This window comes from Gymnoscopelus braueri (assembly GCF_963280865.1).
Source record: "Gymnoscopelus braueri genome assembly, chromosome: 5".
NCBI classification, from domain to species: domain Eukaryota; kingdom Metazoa; phylum Chordata; class Actinopteri; order Myctophiformes; family Myctophidae; genus Gymnoscopelus; species Gymnoscopelus braueri.
The window spans coordinates 25336972-25357851 of NC_137606.1; the positions used below are offsets into that span (position 1 = coordinate 25336972).

General features: G+C 42.8%; 1 protein-coding gene across 6 annotated transcripts in view; it reads right to left on the bottom strand.

Moving 5' to 3' along the window:
• LOC308084975 (muscleblind-like protein 1) overlaps positions 1-20880 on the bottom strand; it is a 107508-nt gene that overhangs the window by 53280 nt on the left and 33348 nt on the right. For 5 of the 6 annotated variants that reach the window (XM_080427981.1, XM_080427982.1, XM_080427983.1 and 2 more), the window contains one exon: positions 4208-5257. The exons of the other annotated variant lie outside the window; for it this stretch is intronic. In XM_080427981.1, the coding sequence (XP_080284107.1) occupies positions 4208-4381 (174 nt within the window). In that variant the 5' untranslated portion in view covers positions 4382-5257. The remainder of the gene's footprint in view (positions 1-4207; positions 5258-20880) is intronic. 6 annotated transcript variants of the gene reach the window in all.

The following is a 20880-nucleotide window of genomic DNA, read 5'->3' on the forward strand; positions in this document are numbered from 1 at the left end:
ATGGCAAGCGCGATCCTATCGCACACCTTCCTACATGACCAGCTATGGCTTTGCAGTCCAGAGGATGAGATCTGCACGTAATGCGCAGATTAAACAACAGACAGGCAGCGTTGCGGAATGCGTTTGTGTCAACTGTACTTGTACTTTTCTTCATAGAGAAAAAGGAGAGCACAGGGCGCATATATATATATATATATATATATATATATATATATATATATATATATATATATATATATATATATATATATATATATATATATATATATCATTCAGTCCGACTTCACTGTATAGGCTACTATAGTTGCCTTTTCATAAATGATATTTTTTTGTACTTAAGCTGTCGTGAAAGTTTATAATATTTAGAGAAATTTAAAGTTTTAAATGCAAAAGTAGTAGTAGTTGTGAAGGTTAGCTAACTGGACATTTATACTGAATGTTTCCTGTATCCTCATCTTGCGCTAATGCACACAAGTGTTTCACCAGGTTTTATTTGTGTTGTTTCTCATAAGCGTACATCCATTGTCCTTCAACAACACTGCGTTGAGCGCTCAGTGCGTTCTCCCCGCTTCGGGGCGAGGCTCCCCAAAGACCGTGCACTTACATAGATCGCCTCCCCTCCCCAGCATAGCTCTCCAGCCGCAACCCCATATATATGCGCGACCAACAAAAACATTGTCGCATAGTTGATGACGTCTGTGTCCACAGGGGAAACACTATGTTATGTGCATGCCGCCACCTGTAGGATCGGGGGTATATATGCATGTGTTCTCTGGTGCGATTGGATCTTGGCCAATGTGAATGCAGGCCAGCATTCGAACTGGGAAACGTTTTCAATGAAAACGGATCCAGTGTGAAACCGCTCTCAGTCTCTGGAGCATTTCCTGTTTGACGCAATCATTCCACTCGCTATTAATCCTCTGTCTCAAAATTGGGAGTTTTCACTTTATCCAATGTTAACTCACACATTTCTGCAGAAAGCAAACATATACTGTATACGGGATGAGAGAGAGAGGGAGAGAGAGAGAGAGAGAGAGAGAGAGAGAGAGAGAGAGAGAAGAGAGAGAGAGAGAGAGAGAGAGAGAGAGAGAGAGAGAGAGAGAGGGAGAGAGCACCAACTACCAAAGGATGTGCCAATGAAGGGCAACACAGTCAATTCCTGTTTAATTAAAAAAACGAAATGTTACACTGAGTTCAATTACCACAACGGCCAAACTGAAGGGCATTTATTAGTTCTGAACACAAAGAGAAAGTGAGGAAACGGCAGAGACAGAGCCACCGAGATGCCTCTTTCTTTGTCCTGCGTCGGACTCTCACATTCCCCAGTGACCATGCATTTATTTAAAAAAGAATGCACTGGGAGGTGGGAGGCGAGGGTCGCGAGTCAAACGGCCCTTGCGTGCCGTGCACGTGTGCACATGCACCTCCTTCCGTCCCTTTACTCCCCTTCTTATACGGTACATATCAGTCTCTGGCCTTCCCCATCCGCTCATTCTCCCTGTCCCTAGATCTGTGTTATGAATTCATCTGCAGAAAAAGCAGATATATCATTCTGTCAAGGAGGCAGGGAAGGGAGGTAAGCTGTGGAATGCCCTGGCAGTGAGAGTAGAGGAGGAAAGGGGGGGCTGAGCAAAGTGCTATGCTCTCTTGCACATTCTCTACTGTGCTGGCCGTGGCCCTCCGTGAATCCGTCCATCTCAGTGGTTTTCAACCGTTTTCATAGCAAGGTCCATCATTTATTCGGCATTTGAGCCACGGATCCACCGTTTAATGAGATTTAGCCTCTCAGACCCAAAACTTTGAATATTTTGTTGTCGTTGGATAAGATTGTGTACACAATTCCATGTTGTATTGATGTTGGTGCCATTAGGAGAGATAAGAGGCACGTTGATCAAAATAACAATTCTTCTACATTCTCTAATTGTGTAGACTTCTTGTAGATTAAGTAATGCAGATGTTTCACAATAATTTAACTCTTGAGAGTGTAAAATGAAACCAAATGAACCTGTACGGATACATTTGGTTTCATTTTACACTCTCAAGAGTTAAAGATCTACAGTATAAGGGTCCATTTGGTTACCAATTCGCCATTATTTAGCTGGGGACCACCTGGAACCCCCTCAAGGACCACTGGTGGTCCCCGGACCACTGGTTGAGAACCACTGGTATATCTGTCCGTTTCCATGATCCACGCCATGCCCCACTGACTTCCCTTATCCATATTCTATCTTAACCTGGTCTCTGCCAGGCCAATGTGAACTATTGTCGCTTCAGTCCACCGGCCCATTAACTGTAACAAAACAGGGCCTTGCTCGACCAGAAATCCCCCTGCTATAAACCAAGTGTATCTTTGCCTTTGGCTCGGTTTGTCGGACTTCCAGGCCTGGGCTCCTGTTACACTGAACAACACTCTGCCTTGCCAATCAGATAGGAGACAAATTACAGCATATGTGTGGCCAGCAGCACGCAAGGCCAAGCTCTGGAACAACTCTCGTTACTCCATAGACATTATCGTGCCCACCTGAACCAAAATATCCAGATAAACTCAAGTCGCTTTGCTCTATCAGAGCAATATCACTGGTGATGATAGAGAGAGCCTGGTCAAACAACTATACAGTATGTCTCAATACTTTGCTGGGTGTTATGTGTTATGTATTCAGCTCCTTTAACCCATTAAAGCATCTGTGTCATTTTAGATTTGAGCTAAAAAAGCTTTATTTTATACTTTGGCTATTAAAACATTGCAGATCTAGATCTGTTATTTTTGAAAAATCGTGACAATGCACAAATGTTGTGCAAATCTTTGAAAATATGTATTTTTTACTTCAATCTTTGCTTCTGGGAGTCCATATGGAACAAAACATTTTGAGATGGGGGTCGGCTGCCAAATACATATAATTTTGGGGGTCCTTGACATGAAAAAGTTTGAGAACCACTGACAAAGCAACATATGCTTTTTCAGAAAACTGTTAGGATTTTAGAAGACGTTCTTAGAATCGGGTCCTTAATGGGTTAATGTCCTGCTTGGATCTTGGCCACGCGGCCCACGCCACATACTAGTCACAGCTGACCCCTTCACACACTGTCTCACTGTTGTTGGGAAAATATGTGGCTGACCATATGGCTTAGACAGTCACAAGTGTTTACTGTGTGCCACTGTGTTTACCACTGACAGGATAATAGTGTGTTGTGTGCTGCCTCCAATTTGAACTCGCCTCATTCGGTGTAAATGCTAACCTTTCTTTTTCTTTAATTTCTTTACCCACATCCCACCAACTCCTCCCATATTTCTACTCCCTCTCCCCCTTCACTCCTCCTCTCCCATTCTATCTCTCTGTCTTCCCCTGTCTCTCTGAGACCTTCATGGTGGGAGTGTGTTGTCTCGGGGCCAGGGCAGAAATAGACAGTAAATTACAGAGCCTTCTGTAGGCTGCGGGAGGACACCCCGCTGTGCTGCGTGCCCTCAAAATAACACACACACAAGCACATGCACGCACACACACACATGCGCGCGCACCCACGCACGCACACGCAACAAAACTAGCACAAAACAAACAATCCGCCCTGTATTTCCCAATGCTGTCACCACAATCACTTGGAGCGACGTACCAAACAATAGTCATGGCCCTGTGGTAATCAGACACTCCCTTGTTTCACACACGCACGCACACGCGCACACACACACACGCGCGCACACACACACACACACGCACACACACGCACAGACAAACACACACAGCACACACACACACACACACACACGCACAGACAAACACACACACACGTGCGCGCATACTGGTAAAGAGTTCATCCAAGATTATTAGAATACTCACCGAGGTTTAACCTTGGTGAGCACTCTTAAGCAGCAGCACCTATGACCAGCTTGCCAGTGATATCACTTATGTTTCCTCACAACTTATCACTAAAGGAAGCTTTTGACATTCATTTGAATAAATATGCTGTGCACATAATAACAACTGTTATCCTAGTCAGACCAATTGTCACAACGTTCTAATCTCCTCCAGTCACCCAAACCGTGTTCCTTTCAGTTTGTCCTCCGCATCACATTTTGAATCATGAACTGAGAAGTTTCTTTATGTTCAACAAATCGTGGCATTGTTAACAAACTATCTACCACAACAAGCCGAGACAATGCTATGGCAAAAAAACAAAAAACTCAAAGGAGAGCAGCTTTGGTACAACTCACCTTTAGGGAATCAAAGCAAGCGATAACTCGTCCATTTTCCACTTGGCAGCTCTTGGCAGGGTGGGCAAACTTGCACTCGCTGTCCGGCCGCGAGCACGTTCCTCTTTGGAATTCCCGACAAACCTCCAACGTCAGCCATTTTGTGTCACGGATGGTTGTCATGTTCACCGCCATGCTGAGACAGGTAGGTGTGATTGATAAAGGGCAACAGATGTAGTACTTTATACGTTTCTAATGGCACTGGAGCAGAGGAGCGTGAAGAAGAAAATGACATATGGGAAAAAGTCAGCCTTGGTGGTTTGTCTCCAAGATGTTTTTTATGTTTTTTGAGGTGGAGCCTGCGAGGCCGAGGATTCATTTACCACCTGCGGCCCATCCTAAGAGCCTGTTTGTGGCTCTAATAAGAATCCTTCACAGCCTGTCACCCAATGCCTGGATCAGTGACAGCCACAGTGGTTTGCTTTTTGTGTTCCCAATCTCTCTGTCTCTCTGTCTGTCTGTTTGTCTATCTGTCTGTCTCTCTCTCTTCTCACTCTCTCACACACTGTGTCTTTCTCTCCCCTCTCTCCTGAACTGTCAGACGAGACAAATGGCGAAACGCATTATCGATCGGGTTGGCCCATGATGAAGGGATACGGGACTGGAGGGAAGGAGGGAGGAAGAGTAGGAGAAAAAGAAGGAGGAGGAAGAGGAAGAGGAGGGGGCGGTGGAAGAGGAACGATCTCCTCCCACCCACAGAGAGCGATAAAGGCTGTCTGTCTTCAGTATCAGGCCGTGCCTAGAGAGGAGGGGGGAGTGGTTGAGTTGGGAGGGATGGGTGGCATGGGTGGAGAGAGGTTTGGCTGACAGGAGAGGGAGGAAAGGAGGGAGGGAGGGAGGGAGGACGGCTTAAGTGGCGCGGTGACAGGCTCAGTGGGCAGGCTTGGCAGCGCCGGCTGTCCTAGCGCTCCTGGTGTGGCTGGAGCGCACGGACGCAGACACACATAGATTCGGCGGCTGATTCAGTGGAACCAAGCAGCCACGGGGGTCAGCGGATGAAGGCACTTCTCTCTGCGGAGAGAGAGACAGACAGAGAGAGAGAAGGGGGGGTCAGTGGAGCAGAGCATAAACACACACACACACAAACATAGAAATGTGCACGTGTGCCCTTACACACACGCATGGGCAAGCTCATGCACATATTCACAGACAGACAGACAGACAGACAGACAGACAGACAGACAGACAGACAGCTTCATTCAACCCCATTCATTCACAGTCCCCCTCATAGAGTCTGCCAGGCTCTCAGCTGTAAAATCAAATCAAACAGCGTAACACTAACAGTGAAGCTCATGCAGCCAGCCATGGACACTTTCTTTAACCACTTTCAAGCTGTAGTCCCTTGTTACGGCCCTATATGGCCATAGTGGGTGTGTGCTTAACCCTCTGTCAGTGTTTCAGTGCTGCATGAGGAATGAAGGTGGGAGTGGCCGTGAGATTGGGGACACACCTGGATCCCATTCCCCAAATCAACCAGCCAGTATAAAGGGCTGGAAAGAACAACCTACAAGCCTCTTTTACCATTGCAACACCACATGCTGAGACCCTTTTGTTTTGTAGGCTAGTGTTTCTTAGGTCTGTAGGCTGTGCGCCATACCTTTCTTGCTAAGTGCGAAAGTTAACTTTATTTACTGAGTGTTTAAAGTACAGACAATTCTAAATATAAGCCAGTCTTAATTATATTCCCAAACCTTTTCCTGAGTACCTCTGAACAGGGAAGCTGGTAGGGGTGTGCTGCCATTTTCTTTGTTTCCCCCTTTATCCCTGTTTTTCTTAGGTAGGGAGTTTAGATTGTACTTTTTGTTTTGGTGTAGTTCAGTTTGTTTTCTTTTCAGGTAGGGAGTGTTCTGGCTTTGGCCACCCTGACGTTTTTGCTTTCCCTGTTTGTTGATGCCCTGTGAATTTAAGTTGATTAATAAATTGCACACTTTTTTTGGTTGACCCTGACTATGGTTTGAAATATGTTACTCCTTATCCTCTAGACCATATAAGGTCGTAACATCCCTATTTTGGGCATGTCATTAGAACAAAAAAGGCCAATCTACAACCTCACAACACTGCACGATGCGACTTAAATAGCAGATCTAATACTGTAGCAAATACTATTTACTACTACTTATTTATCGGTTAAAAAACGGTGAAGGAGGGAGAGAGGTTGGAAAAGAGAGGAACTCAGAGTGTGTGTGTGTGCGTGTGTATGCGTGCATACGTACGTACGTGTGTGTGTGTGTGTCACTCATGGCTAATTCCAACCCCTCTCAAAAAAAAAGAAAAGAGTGGGAAAGAATCAATCTGGCTGGATGGTTGCAACATCACTCTGGGCATACGGCCAGGTGAGAAGTGAGAGATACAGACTAGACGAGGTCACTCCATCACACAGAGAGAGAGAGAGAGAGAGAGAGAGGGGGGGGGGAAGAGACAGATGGGAAGAGAGAGAGAAGGAAAAAAAGCAGAGAAAAAGGGGGGAGAGAGAAATGGTGATGGACGGACAGAGGGAAACGAGAGAATGTAACACGTTTCTCCACATCTCTGGGTGTCAAGGGTCCATTTCACAATTAAATTAACAGCCTGTAGTTAGTACCATCCAGTTCATGCTGTTAAATCAACTTTACCCGAACCCTAACCTGACCACGTCTGCTCATGTCTCACACACTGAAAACACACAATGCATGCTGCTAAGTACCTTTAAAAATACACACGCTCCACAGAAGCCTGTGTCATATGTGTCTAGATCTGATAAATCACTGGTCCAAACTATTTCTATGTATCTACATGACATCTAGATCCATAAAGTTTGTATTTTATGTCAACAGGTACATCACACTTTGAAATGAATGCAGTTGACCCCAAACAGCCACGCAAATGAAAGATCCACAAGTACCTTAAACTCTGTAAAAGTAAAGTGGTAAAGTGTAAAGTGAAAAAGTACAACAAAAAAGAATATTGGATGAACTATACCAGGGGTTCCCAAACTTTTCAGCTCGAGACCCAACAACAAAATGTGGTGTCTCCCCGGGACCCAAACGTACACAAATTATGAAGTCCCATTTCAGTAGTGAAAATAGCACTTTTCTTTTTTAATTTGTGAAAAGTTTTATTTTATTAGATTATTTATTTTTTTGGATGAAAAATTCAGAAATTTGACTTTGACTTTGACCTCTTTATTGATAAGTACATATTATGTAAAATTTCATTTCATATGTTATGTATGTGCAAATTATGTTGTGTTGCATGATATGTATGTGTATTTGCACTTAAGTCCACACACCCAATGTTTCTCTTAAATCTGACAGGAACCAGGTCAGTGCTGATCTCCCCCCTTGTAGCGTGGTCGTGAATATCACTGACTTTTTAAATATAATTACAGAGGTACTTTGGAGCTACATTATTCAAAATCCTATGTACCTGCACATCTTGATTTGGGTCTCTCTCATCTACTCTGAGCCATTTTAGGCTATCAAAATGTGCTGGGAGGAGGTGAGTTCTGGGATCGAGCTTGAGTATTCCTCTAACTAATTTCTGTCTTTTGAAAAATGTGAGAATGTTTGTTTTTTTATTTCAGAATTTATTTTTATACATTGTAAAATATTATAACATTTTAAGGGAAACTTAAAACAATGGGATATTTTCTTGCAACACATAAAAATGGGTCTGCGACCCATAAACAGGCCCCGACCCAGTTTGGGGTAGCACTGAACTATACCACTGTTCATGGCACAGAACATCCAAAACCAACCAACGGATGGTTGGAGAGTGAGGGAAGCAAAAGGGAAAAGGGAAGAAGAAGAGAAGAGAAGAAAGGAGGGAGGGAGGGAGGGAGGGAGGGAGAGGAACGAAAGTACAAAAATACCTTCATTGTTCAAACATTGATTGTTTATGTGTCACATTCTCTTCCAGTCTCAGAAGTAGTGAATTATTATTTCTATATTTTTCCAGTCCAACGCTGGTATTTTGGGCAATGTGTGTGCGTGCGTGCGTGCGTGCGTGCGTGCGTGCGTGCGTGCGTGCGTGCGTGCGTGCGTGCGTGCGTGCGTGCGTGCGTGCGTGCGTGCGTGCGTGCGTGTGTGTGTGTGTGTATGTACTGGGGCCAGGGCAGCTGCTGTGTCTGGCAGACAGACCTTGGTCTTGGAGGGGGAACACAGAAACCTCCTACATTACCACTGTAAAAATATGGAGCAGCAGTCTCTCTACTGGACAACCCCCCCCCCCCTCACCTCAGCTTCCCTCCAGCCTCATTTATACTTTGTCATACTCGGGTGTCGCACATGGAAAATAGCTGATGATCTGCAGACTCACGATGCGTTAGATTGAATAAATTAAGCGAATATTTCACATCCCAGCCTTTTATTGACAACGGTTCTCTGATGAAGGCCTGCCCGACTCAAAAGGGCATGGAGAAGTGTTTTTACGAATCAGATAAGATTTTTTACACAGATGGGCAAGCTCGCACGCACACACACAAACACACACACACACACACACACACACACACACACACACACACACACACACACACACACACACACACACACACACACACACACACACACACACACACACACACACACACACACACACACACACACACACACACACACACACCTGCATTGCTTGCCAGAAAGCATTCATTTAAGCAGTGATGAGCTGGAAGAGAAGACTACCCATTAGCACTGTGAACAACAACATGTTAGAACATGAGAGGCAATTTGCTCCGTTTACAATATTGACATAAAAATGGAAAATAAACTAGAAAGAAGTGCTCCTTGGAGCACAGGTCTATGCCAGGCCAGGTAGTAGAAGTCAATCTGAGCCAATCAGGATGAAAGATGAAAAATCTGACGTCTTGATGACATGACTATAGTGATAGTGTGAACCGATTCGCGTGATGTTTGGACAGAATCTGTAGGAGCACAAATCGGCCTCCTGGTGGGCCTATAACAGGCCAATGTGAAAATTGGGGCAGAGGTTCTGCTCTGTCCTCCAGGGAGTGTGTGTGCACAGTTTCCCGCCGATCTGTCCAACACTGCCGGAGATTAGCTGTAAACGGACGGACGGACGGACGGACGGACGGACGGACGGACGGACGGACGGACGGACAGACAGACACGGGTGGATGGATGGACGGACAGAAGGCCGGCCTAGTGGAGACAACAAACAGCTCAAAAGTGCACACAAAGTGAATTGCATTATGCAAACATAAACTTCCTAAAGGCAAAACTATATTGATTTCCTTTATGGACTTCTCTGCAGACCTCATGTTCTCAGTGGACTATTGCACACATACATATACTGTATACACATTTAGCCGTGCGAGTGGCCGTGCCAAGTGATGCCGATGGTCACGCTGTCGACTTTCCGCCATCCGAATTGTATACCAATATGGTGGTAATCAGATAATTCCATCCATGTCAACATTGTTTGGGAAAGGCGTCTTCATCGGACACCAAATGCACCTGACTAAGCGGCAAAATACGTTGAGTAGGGTACGAGGATGCGTTGATATAGCATAGTGAAAACGAATGTGACAAATGAATAGCCCAGAGGTACAGCACAGGATGTGGGGACTTAAGTTTTAACAGCTCTCCTCTATCAATCATGAAACCCCTGCTTCACAACAACATGCAGTGAACCACGTTTATCACAACACAACTTAGAGTTCAGACCAAACTAAGAATGAATGAGGCTCATTAGATGAAGCTGATGACAAACCAGGAGGTTGAAACGGCGAGGTGAGAATGTGAGTAATGGTTGCAGGCTTGAGAGAAATATATAAATAAAGGAGTCATCAATAAACATCTTAGCATGTGTGAATAATGCATATGGCCATTTCCCATAGCCAGCGGCTGGAGATATTATTAAACCATCAGATCAGCTAGCCGGGCAAGGTAATGACTGTGGAGGTAGTTAGTATTGAGGGCAGGAGAGAAAGGTTATACAGAAGTCTGTTGACTGAAACCTGGGCATGCACACAAATGCCCTACAACAGCAACTAGGCTACTACTGAATTAAACATACCGTACACACACTACAAAAATCTTGACTTGGTTTACATAAAGCTGATTCTCTTCATGGAAAATTGAGTTTACCTCCTTCATGCCATATCCCCCCCCCCCCCCCCCCCCCTTACTTTACTTTCTCTCAAGCGTGACGCTCAGAGAAAGTTTTAACAGGCTTCATAACACCTACTTTAAAGAGAGCCAGTCAAGCCTGGGCTAATCTCTGCTAAATCAGTCCCAATCCTTCATCTTAACTCTGGATTATTATATGTTCACCACAGAGTGACACCACAGCTGCTGTATTAACTGCCTGTTGACACTTAATTCACTTCTTAACGTGTTCACTTCTTTTTTTCAATAATGTTGACAGACACTTTCCAGTATCTGGATTTACTTGTGAACAGGCTATAAAGTTAAAGAAACGAGGAAAGTTGGATTCCATCCGTTTTTAATAACTTAATTATAATGGAAACACACAAGCTTGTGTAGAACACTGAACCATTGTTGACGTGCCATGTTCAATGTCAGCCACATGGAAACGTATAGTCTTTTATAGAACGGCCTCTCTTTCAGGCCACAGCCAGGCCAGGCCTACATCTGATAGCAATACACACACACAGAGAGAGAGAGAGAGAGAGAGAGAGAGAGAGAGAGAGAGAGAGAGAGAATGAGGGAAAATGGACTGAGTGGGGAAACAGAGTTGGGAGCCATTGATTGTCCTTAAATGACCTCAAGAATGGAGGGAAATGAGCGAAGGCAAAGAAAGAGGAAGGGGAAGAAAGACTCTTGGAGTTACAAATGGATAAATGAACACTGAGGATTTGACTGTGTACGGCCCTATTACTGTGTACTGTAGGTAGCCTACAGCCGACCTTTGAAACTCCAGAGTGGCCGATCATTCTTCAATAAGTCAAGGGGATATCAAGTGCCACGAACGCAGCAAGAATTCAAACAGGCAAACTAAGAGCTGTGATTTATTTTTTTGACTTTGCAATCCAACAATCGGAGGATCCTGTTTGTTTAGGCTGCACGCCGTCAAGAGTTCACTTTTGCGACATTCCTAAGCTATTCCAAATTCCAAAGGAGTGCACAGAGTCAGTATGCTGGGAAATGTGGTTCATCATAAAGAAGGCTACCGTCATAAAGAAGGCTATATTAACCACTTTTAAACTGGCGTCCTTATTTTGGGCATGTGATTATAGTATATTGACATTATAGTATAATGACATAAACAATATAGAATATTAAAATTACCGATCTACAAACTCACAACGCATCGCGACACCTGAGCTTGCGGCCTTGAGGAGTGTTGTTGTGAGCTTGTAGATCATGAATTTCCGCTGTGTGACACCGTCGTAGGATTCACTACAAATTATAATTAAGTGGTTAAAGGTCAGAAGTCACTGGCTGTAGGACGTGCAGCGAAAGAGAAGTTAAGACATACAGAGAGAGAGAGAGGTGAGAGAAGTGTAGAGAGGTGTAGAGATCAGGACAGAATGAAAGAGAACTAGAAAAAGTGCTCCTCGGAGCACAGGTCTCCGCCAGGTCAGGTAGGTTATTGTGGCCTCCTGGTGGCGCTATAATAGGCCAATGTGAAAATGGTGGCATTTCTTCTTAGGCCTTTGGCAATCGGACACTGCATTCATGATTTGAGGCATTTTGTTACAACAATTTGCTTTTCTAGATTAGACCTGTTGGTGGCGCTATAACAGGCCAATGTGAAAAGGGTGGCATTTCTCCCTCGGCTTAGTGGGAATGTGCGTGCAAAATTTCACAGAAATAGGACGCTGCGTTCATGATTTGAGACATTTTGATCAAAACTTTGGAAGCCAATGTTAGCAAATTAGGATGGAATAAGAAATATCGGACACATCCAACTTGATCACATGACTATAGAGATTGTGTGTACCGGCAATTTGCGATTTCTTTGTACAGAATCTGAAGGAGTAACAGTAAAAAAAATGTTTTACAAAAGTCAGCCTCCGGGTGGTGCTCTAAAATGCAGATGTGAAAAATACAGGGCGAAGGTTTTTCCTTGGCCTCTAGGGAGTGTGCGTGCGAAGTTTTACACAGATCGGTGCAGTTTCGCAGCAACCGGGCCAACAGTGCCGGAGATTAGCTGCTCACAGACGGACAGACGGACGGACACATGGAAGGACGGACGGACGGACGGACGGACGGACGGACGGACGGACGGACGGACGGACGGACGGACGGACGGACGGGGTGCAAAACAGTCTCGGCCATGCATTTCGGCCTGGCAGATACAATGAGAGCGAGAGAGAGAGAGAGAGAGAGAGAGAGAGAGAGAGAGAGAGACAGAGAGAGAAAGAGAGAGAGAGAGAGAGAGAGAGGAGAGAAAGTCAGTAATGTGAGAGGTTAAAGGGTGCTGACAGCAGCAGCAAAGAGCAGATGCTTCTGGAGGCTTCGTGTTTCCACCGCATCTCTGCTAGGATATCATCTATATGACCTGAGCTGCCCTTTGTGTTGCAGGCCACAGAGGGCGAGAGAGGGCGAGAAACGGACAGTTAAGTAAAGAAGAGCCAAGGTGGTGAGAGGGGAAGGAAAGATGCCAGCGGTTGAGTGATTAGTAAAAAACTGAGAGAGTCTGAGTCAATGGCCTGGGAGGAGAGGTGAGGGCCAGGGTGAGTGCTGTTGAGAAGATATGTGATCCAGCAAACCGATGTGATTTGGGTAAAAAGAAATAAGTTAGACACAGATTTGGAATCTTCAAATACTTCTCTAAATACTTCCTCTTAACATAACAGGGAATACTCAGCACTGTTGTAAAATCACGTTAGTTGCTTGTGTAAAGTCAATTTTTCATATGATTGTGCAGTAACGTTACATCAATCCCTCGCTTCTCAATTCCCTATACATTTCCTTGTCAAGACCAAATAATAAAAGGAAAGTTAAAAAAACTAAAAAACAAGAGAAAACATTCTAGTTTAAAAACAAAAGCTGTCATGATTCTTCTCTAGGACAGTGAAGAAAATTGAGACGTATGAGATGTACAGTAGTGTGTGACAGCGCGGTGAAAGTACTAGACGAGTGACGGAATACAGACTTATGTTTGGGTGAGTGAAATTGTATGTATTTTCCTTATATCTCTCTTATTTAGGGAGAATCATATTGGAACTGAAACAGCAGTCTGCCAACTCCACTGTCACACTGGCCCGCCAGTGAGATGGAGTCTCTCTCCACATACAAAAAGATGATTTTTCTCACCTTCAGAGGACCACCGATTCACATGCACTCTGGTTACCTGACACCTTAACCCCGCCTAGAGATTACACTTGAAAACTATTCTTGTTCTAAAACAACAGGGACATATGTTTGAAAAAAATGTCATCAGACTGATTAAAGAACATGGAAGGATTGTCGTTGTCATTGCCAGAACCCTGAATGAGGACACGGTTAAAAGCCAAAAACGAAAGAACAAAAAACATAAACAACATAAAATTATAACTGCATTCATACAGCCAGAAGAGAGGCTTACGAACATTATATTTCATTGGAATAGAAGATGTAAGTAGTAGTACAGTAGGTCGGAGAGGCTTATTGTCGGTATCTCTATGAAAATTCATAGAGAAGGCATGGCAGTTTGCATTGGAGAACAATATATCCGAAACACAGCTGGACAATCAATATGTTTATGTATTCTGTTTGTGGTGTATCTTGGTGTATGTACATTTTGTGAGTGTCTTGTAACCCTGCGCGGGCTGGGTATCTTACGGGGCAAGACACTATAATAAAAAACTTCTATCTATCTATCTATCTATCTATCATACTGTAAGAATCCCGAGCAGTTGCTCAAAATATACAGACAAGTGAAATAGACAAGTGAATTCTGCTGTTCAACCTGGATTTTTGATAATTTTTTTCACGTATTATGTTTTAATATTTTTTTCATAATTTTATGGTTCATATAAAATGTTGGTGCAGCAAATGTTGGGGTTTGGATGTGCATGTCCTCATTCTTAATCCACAGCAGAAAATCCCCCATTACTCGTTTGGTCTAAGCAATGATTCTATATCTGATCCTATAGGCCTACTAAAAAAAAAAAAAATCTTTCAGTGACTATCTAGTTGAAAAAGACACCATTTGTGTGTGTGTGTGTGTGTGTGTGGTGTGGTGTGGTGTGGTGTGGTGTGGTGTGGTGTGTGTGTGTGTGTGTGTGTGTGTGTGTGTGTGTGTGTGTGTGTGTGTGTGTGTGTGTGTGTGTGTGTGTGTGTGTGTGTGTGTGTGTGTGTGTGTGTGTATGTGTGTGTGTGTGTACACACGTGCGTGCGTGAGTGTGTTGGTGTGGAGAGGAGAGGAGAGGAGAGGAGAGGAGAGGAGAGTGAGATGAAGAGGCATGCTCTTTGGTGTCCGACACAAAAAAATCACACTCAGAGTTAAATTAAACACGAAGGATTTTACTGTGAACTGTCTGGAACTCAACTGACAATTCCATCCCCATATTTCTCTTCTCTCTTATATTCTTCTTTCTTTGATCCTAGTTCCTTTCCTTTTTTGTTTCAAGCCATTTCTTCCACCCTGTCTGGCATACTTCACTCTTTCCTCTGCCCAAAACTCCACTCTTCAAAGAAGTCTTCTCTCCTTCTGGTAAGTTGCACGCCGAAGATTGTCTGACATAAACAAGACGTGAATGCACCTTTTAGAGAGGGGGCTTGTCTTTTAATAGTCGCTGTCCTCATTTTATTCTCCTTCCATCTCAGTCCCCTCCCCTCTCCTTCCCTCGCTCCTCTTCTTACTTTCCCTCATAGCACCATGTACTGCAGCACCACAGTAACATGCTGCAAGGTCATCAACGGCACAGCAACATGGAGGATCTTGTTCAAAGCAAGGACAATATGCTTAATGATGTCAGGTGCAGCGTGATGGCCAGGCTAATTGCAGGAAATCCCGGCACACTCTTTTACTTTCTAGGAGGTTTAACTTTTTTTATAGGAATCATCCAATCCAATTCAAAACTAGAAAAAGTGCTCCTTGGAGCACAGGTCTCCGCCAGGTCAGGTAGGTTATTGTGGTCCAGCAATGTTCAGAATTTGCCAATCAGGATGGAATACAAAAAATCGGACGGAACCATCTTGATCACTTGACTATAGAGATAATGTGTACTGATTTGCATGATGTTTGGACAAAATTTGTAGGAGTAATATAAAAAAGAAAAATCGGCCTCCTGGTGGCGCTATAATAGGGCAATGTTAAAAGGGTAGCGTTTGGTCTTCAACATAGTGCGAATGTGCGTGCAAAGTTCCATCGCAATCGGACGCTGCGTTCATGATTTGCGGCATTTTGTTCAAAACGGGCCACTCCTGCAAACTTTAGATGGTAATGTTAGCCAATCAAGATGGAATATGAAAAATCAAACACATCCATCTTGATCACATGACTATAGAGATCATGTGTACCGATTTGCGTGAAATTTTGATAAAATCGGAAGGCTTAATCTCAGAATATGTGTTTTACATAAGTCAGCCTCCTGGTGGCGCTATAAAAGGCTACTGTGAAAAATACAGGGAAGATGTTTTTTCTTGGCCTCTAGTGAGTATGCGTGCAAAGTTTCATGCAGATCGGTGCAGTTACAGTTAAAAATGCAAATTGGCCTTTTATAGCGCCACCATGAGGCTGATTTGAAAATGTTCAAGTGCCATTTCTTCCTAGGCCTAGTGGGAATATGCGTGTGAAATTTCACAGAAAGCGCAGGCAGCGTTCATGATTTGAGGCATTTAGTTAAAAATGGACCAATCCTGCAAACTTTGGAAGCCAACCTTAGCCAATCAGGATGGAATATGGAAAATCAGACAGATCTGTGTTGATCACATGACTATAGAGATACTGTGTACTGATTTGCGTGATGTTTGTATAAAATATGTAGGAGTAATTTAAAAAAAATGGTTTTGCACAAATCGGCCTCCTGGTGGCGCTATAACAGGGCCATGTAAAAAATTGGCACCCAGGGAGTGTGTGTGCACAGTTTCGCAGCGACCGGGCCAACGGTGCCGGAGATTAGCTGCTCACAGACAGATGGACACACGGACACACGGACACACGGACGGACGGACGGACGGAGGGTAAAACATACTCTCTCGCCATGCCTTACGGCCTGGCGGAGACAATTATTTATAAAGCAAAGCATGGTTACAAAGTCCTTCAACAAGACAAAAGAAAGGCCTTCAACGAGACAAAAAGAAAAAGATGCCTGTACAGAAGATATTGAAAATTATATTAAACGGTAGTAGGCAATAATAGAATGAGCAGAAAATGTGGCGTGATGCATTTTCTGCTTGGATAAAATATAAAAGATGTTCCAAATAACAGATGGTCTTCCCAGAAAAGCAGTAATAAGCAAGTGTAAAAATTGTGTTTTTAAGCAGGATCTAAAGGTCGACAATGAGCTTGGCATCTGGTTATTCTAGAGTATGGAAGCCGTAGCAGGAGAAGCTCGGTCACCCATGGTCAGTCCAGCCCAAGGCTCATATGTGGTTAAGGGATCAACACTGTGTAGAGTATGCGTTAATAGTTGTCTAATCCAGTGGTTCTCAACCTTTTCAGGCCGTGACCCCCCAAAATAATCTAATTTGAACTGGGGGCCCCCACCCTGATAAACACTTGGAATGTATAGTAGGAGATGAGGCATTCAATTTTGTTTGACTCGGATCGGCTATTTTCTGCCTCTTTCTTATAGGCTATTATTTGAAAATGTGGCCAATGTTTGATAAAGTAGTATAGTTTGTTGATTGCTTTTGATGCAGTAATGGTCTTTTATTTTAGGTATTAAAAAGGTCTTAAAAGTCCTTAAATTGTCACTTCACTGTCATCTGGGGACCCTCCCAAATTATGTGGCGACCCGTCCCGACCCACAGGTTGAGAACCACTGCCCTAAATCAATAATATTTTAAAATCAATTGTAAAATGTATAGGAACAAAGAACAAGGCCAAGTTACGAGTGATATGTTTCTCTTTTTGGTATTCATGAGCAGTCTAGCTGCAGTGTTCTGGGCCAGCTATAATCCGTGAAGACTTTTCTGGCTCAAACAGGTGTAAAGTGAATTACTGTAGTATAGACAAGAGGAAATTTAAGCATGGATAGCAGTCTCCCGGTTCTAGGGATTTGCTGCTTTTTGTAAAGTCTCCTGAGTTGTAGAAAACACAACTGAATGACTACCTTAATGCTTTTCACGGCTGAGGTGATTATCAAAAGCACACCATGATTCTTGCTGCTACAATGAGTCACATTTGGACACAAGACGATGGGAAAATGGGACTAGCTTTTTGTAATTTATTAATTAATATGACTATATTGTATCTTAACAGTAAAAAACAAACAAAGACCACAATGGTGAGCTGCAGAACGAGATGGCAAACTTTTTTTTAATCTTATCTATTCTTACTTTAAAACCGTATTTTTATTTAATTACATCCAGTATTATTATCTTATTGTATTGTAGTGTTAGCAACGTCCCACCAACACTCCTCTGCTTGTACCTGTATAAGTGAGTGATAAATAAACCCCTCTTGATACTATTGATCTTGATTCATGAAAACTATTGGCTGGGTTCAAAAAGAAGACTAGTAAAGTAGCTACAGTATATGTCTCTAATTAAATCTATACTACAAGCGTGGATTTCTCTCTAAGCTCAACAGAGTGTATATACATCTCTATAATGTTCTATTTTTAATAGTGAATAATTGACAAAACTATACGAATATTTTATGACTAAAATAAATGTAAAGCATATTTTCATCAAAAGATGAAAGATAAATGCTGTGAACATGTACACTTTAATTGTAAAATAGTTTGTGCCATTCAGCTTTAAAGGGCAATGAGCCAGTCATGGGCTGTGTGTAGCCTATCTATTGCAAATCAATAGTGTTAAAAGGTACAATTGTGTGTTATTAGAAGAGTGAAAACCAAAATTATGCATACGAATGACAGCCCATGTGGTAACACGCAAATAGTGTTGACCAAGGGTAGCACCCCTCAGGTCGTCTTAACACAAGATGACTTTGAGCCCCCTATGGCTACACTTAAAATCCTGTTGTGTGGGTACCAATTTTTAGATACCAGTAAAATAGTATGTGTCAACTGTATAAAAGGCATCACTAAGGTCTAAAAGCACTAAAGGCAGATTGTTTATCACTTTAAGGAGCGCATTCTCCGTATGGGTTTCTCCAATGGATTGCCCTAAAACCATGCAGACATTTGTCGAAGTGTCCATTTTTGCTTAGTAATTAGTTATTACAGTAGGTCCGCATTTTGACGACACCTTGACAGTCAGTTGGACAAGGGTCATAGGTGGCTGAAGGATTGTGTTCGCCACAAAATGTGATGTTTCCAAGCCTAATATCAGGAGGATAGTTTAACTCTGACTTTGCTTCTTATTGGTCCTACAGAGTACGACAGCTTGTGCAGGTTTTTCTGAAGGTTTGTATGGAGTTACTAGAGAGACCTTTCGGGATATATTCTTTCATGTAGCCTACTAGAACCACAACCACAAAAATAAAAACGGCACCTATAATATTTAAGGTGTTATCATAACCCCATCCACTGCCAAGGACGACTATGAGGCGACTATGCGGGGGGGGGGGGTGAATATTCCATGATCTTTCAAAGGTACAGTAAAATCGCTCGTTTTTGCTGGCAAGGGGACGGTAGACAATGTTTATTTATTTATTTATTATTATTCATGGATTTCATCCTTAATTTATAGTCTGTCATATGACAGTGTCACGTGCCAAAAATAGCACATCTACAAGCTCAAGACGTGTATTGGGCTTGAAGATCGGCTATTCTTGGTGTGTGACACTGTACGGCTAAGTATACATTAGGCTTTTTGTTTGCAAATGAATGTGTTGAATTGATCTCACATGTTTTTCTCCAAAGGCCACAGCATACACGTAGAGAAAGATGTCCTCATCTCAGGAGAGAGACAACAAGTTGTCTCAGAAAACAAACATTTAGGAGTACACATTGTAAAGTTCAACTGAGGCAGCTACTTCCACTCACTGGTTCTCTCCTGAATCACTCTCTAATAAGTTGTTCTAATATACACTTTGCAGCCACTAAAACCACTGTAGTCATTATACAAACAAGCAATTAAATCTTTGGTGTAGAAGCCGTTCCATTTCCATCATTGCCATATTTTAAAGAAGCATAATCTGCTTAGTTGGGAAAACCTCATCAGATACAAAAATGTCTGCCTATAGTTTATAAGATTATTCATGGTTTATAGCTCCCTCTCCACTGTCTGGTTTCATCCATTTTAAATCTATCACAAACAGCTAGAGGTGCAGCTATAGGGGACTATAGCTGCACTATCCCCAAGAAAACTGCATTTAGCCAGGTTGTCTTTTCCTTCACTCAGTGCCTCACATTAATGGAGTTCAGTACCGCAATTAAGAAAGACCCCATTATATTATTCATTCAATCACTTGAACGTTACAGTAATGTTAAAGCGGCACTATTTAAAAAAAATAATAATCTTAATAAAATGTAATTTTGTCCAATCTGTATGGTAGAGTATGTTAATACAATATAACTTATACAAACGCGGTGGTTGTCTTTTGCCTCCTTGCTCTTCTATTGAGACATTAAGATCGTGTCAAAGGTCATGTCTCACCTAGACACAGGATCTGACTCAAATTTTGACCTGATGGTCAAGATTACATTTATCCCCTGAGCAAGCAGCTAGGCTCAATTAGCTCAATAGTAATGTCAACACTTCCGCAGGAAACCAGGTTAAAATCCGGGGTAGAATAGAAAAGTTACATACTGTAGTGCAGCTGGCATTCCTATTTTGGGCATGTCAAGACATCATTACATACCGTTTAAAAATGTTCGTCTCATTTGCTGTGAGCTTGTAGATCGGCTATATTTGTCGTATGACTAATATACAGGCAGAGAGTTCTCTCTCCTGATTGGATACAATTGTTATCCCGATCTGAAAATAAATGTTCTGTTTACTAAAGAGCTGGAGAGATCGCTGTTACTGAACAAACACTCTTGTTTCAGAATATATTGCTATTTAACATAACTTTTAACAAATAAATATCACTTGCTGCACATTTAAATGTGCTGTGTAAGCTTTTGACCGCAATGAATGTTTTAACCCTTGCATATTGTTCATTCATTCATTGTCTCCGCCAGGCCGAAGGCATGGCCGAGACTATGTTTTGCACCCTGTCCGTCCGTCCGTCCGTCCGTCCGTCCGTCCGTCTGTCTGCGAGCAGTTAATCTCCGGCACGGTTGGCCCGATCGCAGCGAAACTGTGCACACACAATCCAGCCAATTAATTAGGTGTGCTCAATCTGAAGCTGGAAGACACAGATGAGAGACAGTTTACTGTTGATCAACTTAATTTGCTCATTTTATTTGAGTTTTGCCTCTTTTGATTTGACTTCATTTGATTTGGTTTTGATTACTGTAAAGGCCTATTTTCTTTGTTGAACAACTTTGATTTATTTGAATTAACTGCATGAGCTATTTGACAGTGACATCAACTGACAAGCCAAACAAGGCACCACAACAACCATGAGTAAAGCAAGGCAAATAACTTGAAAGATAAGATAACACGGTGGAAATGTCTATAATTTTACAAGACATCTAAGGTGGCTTTTAGCAAGAAAGT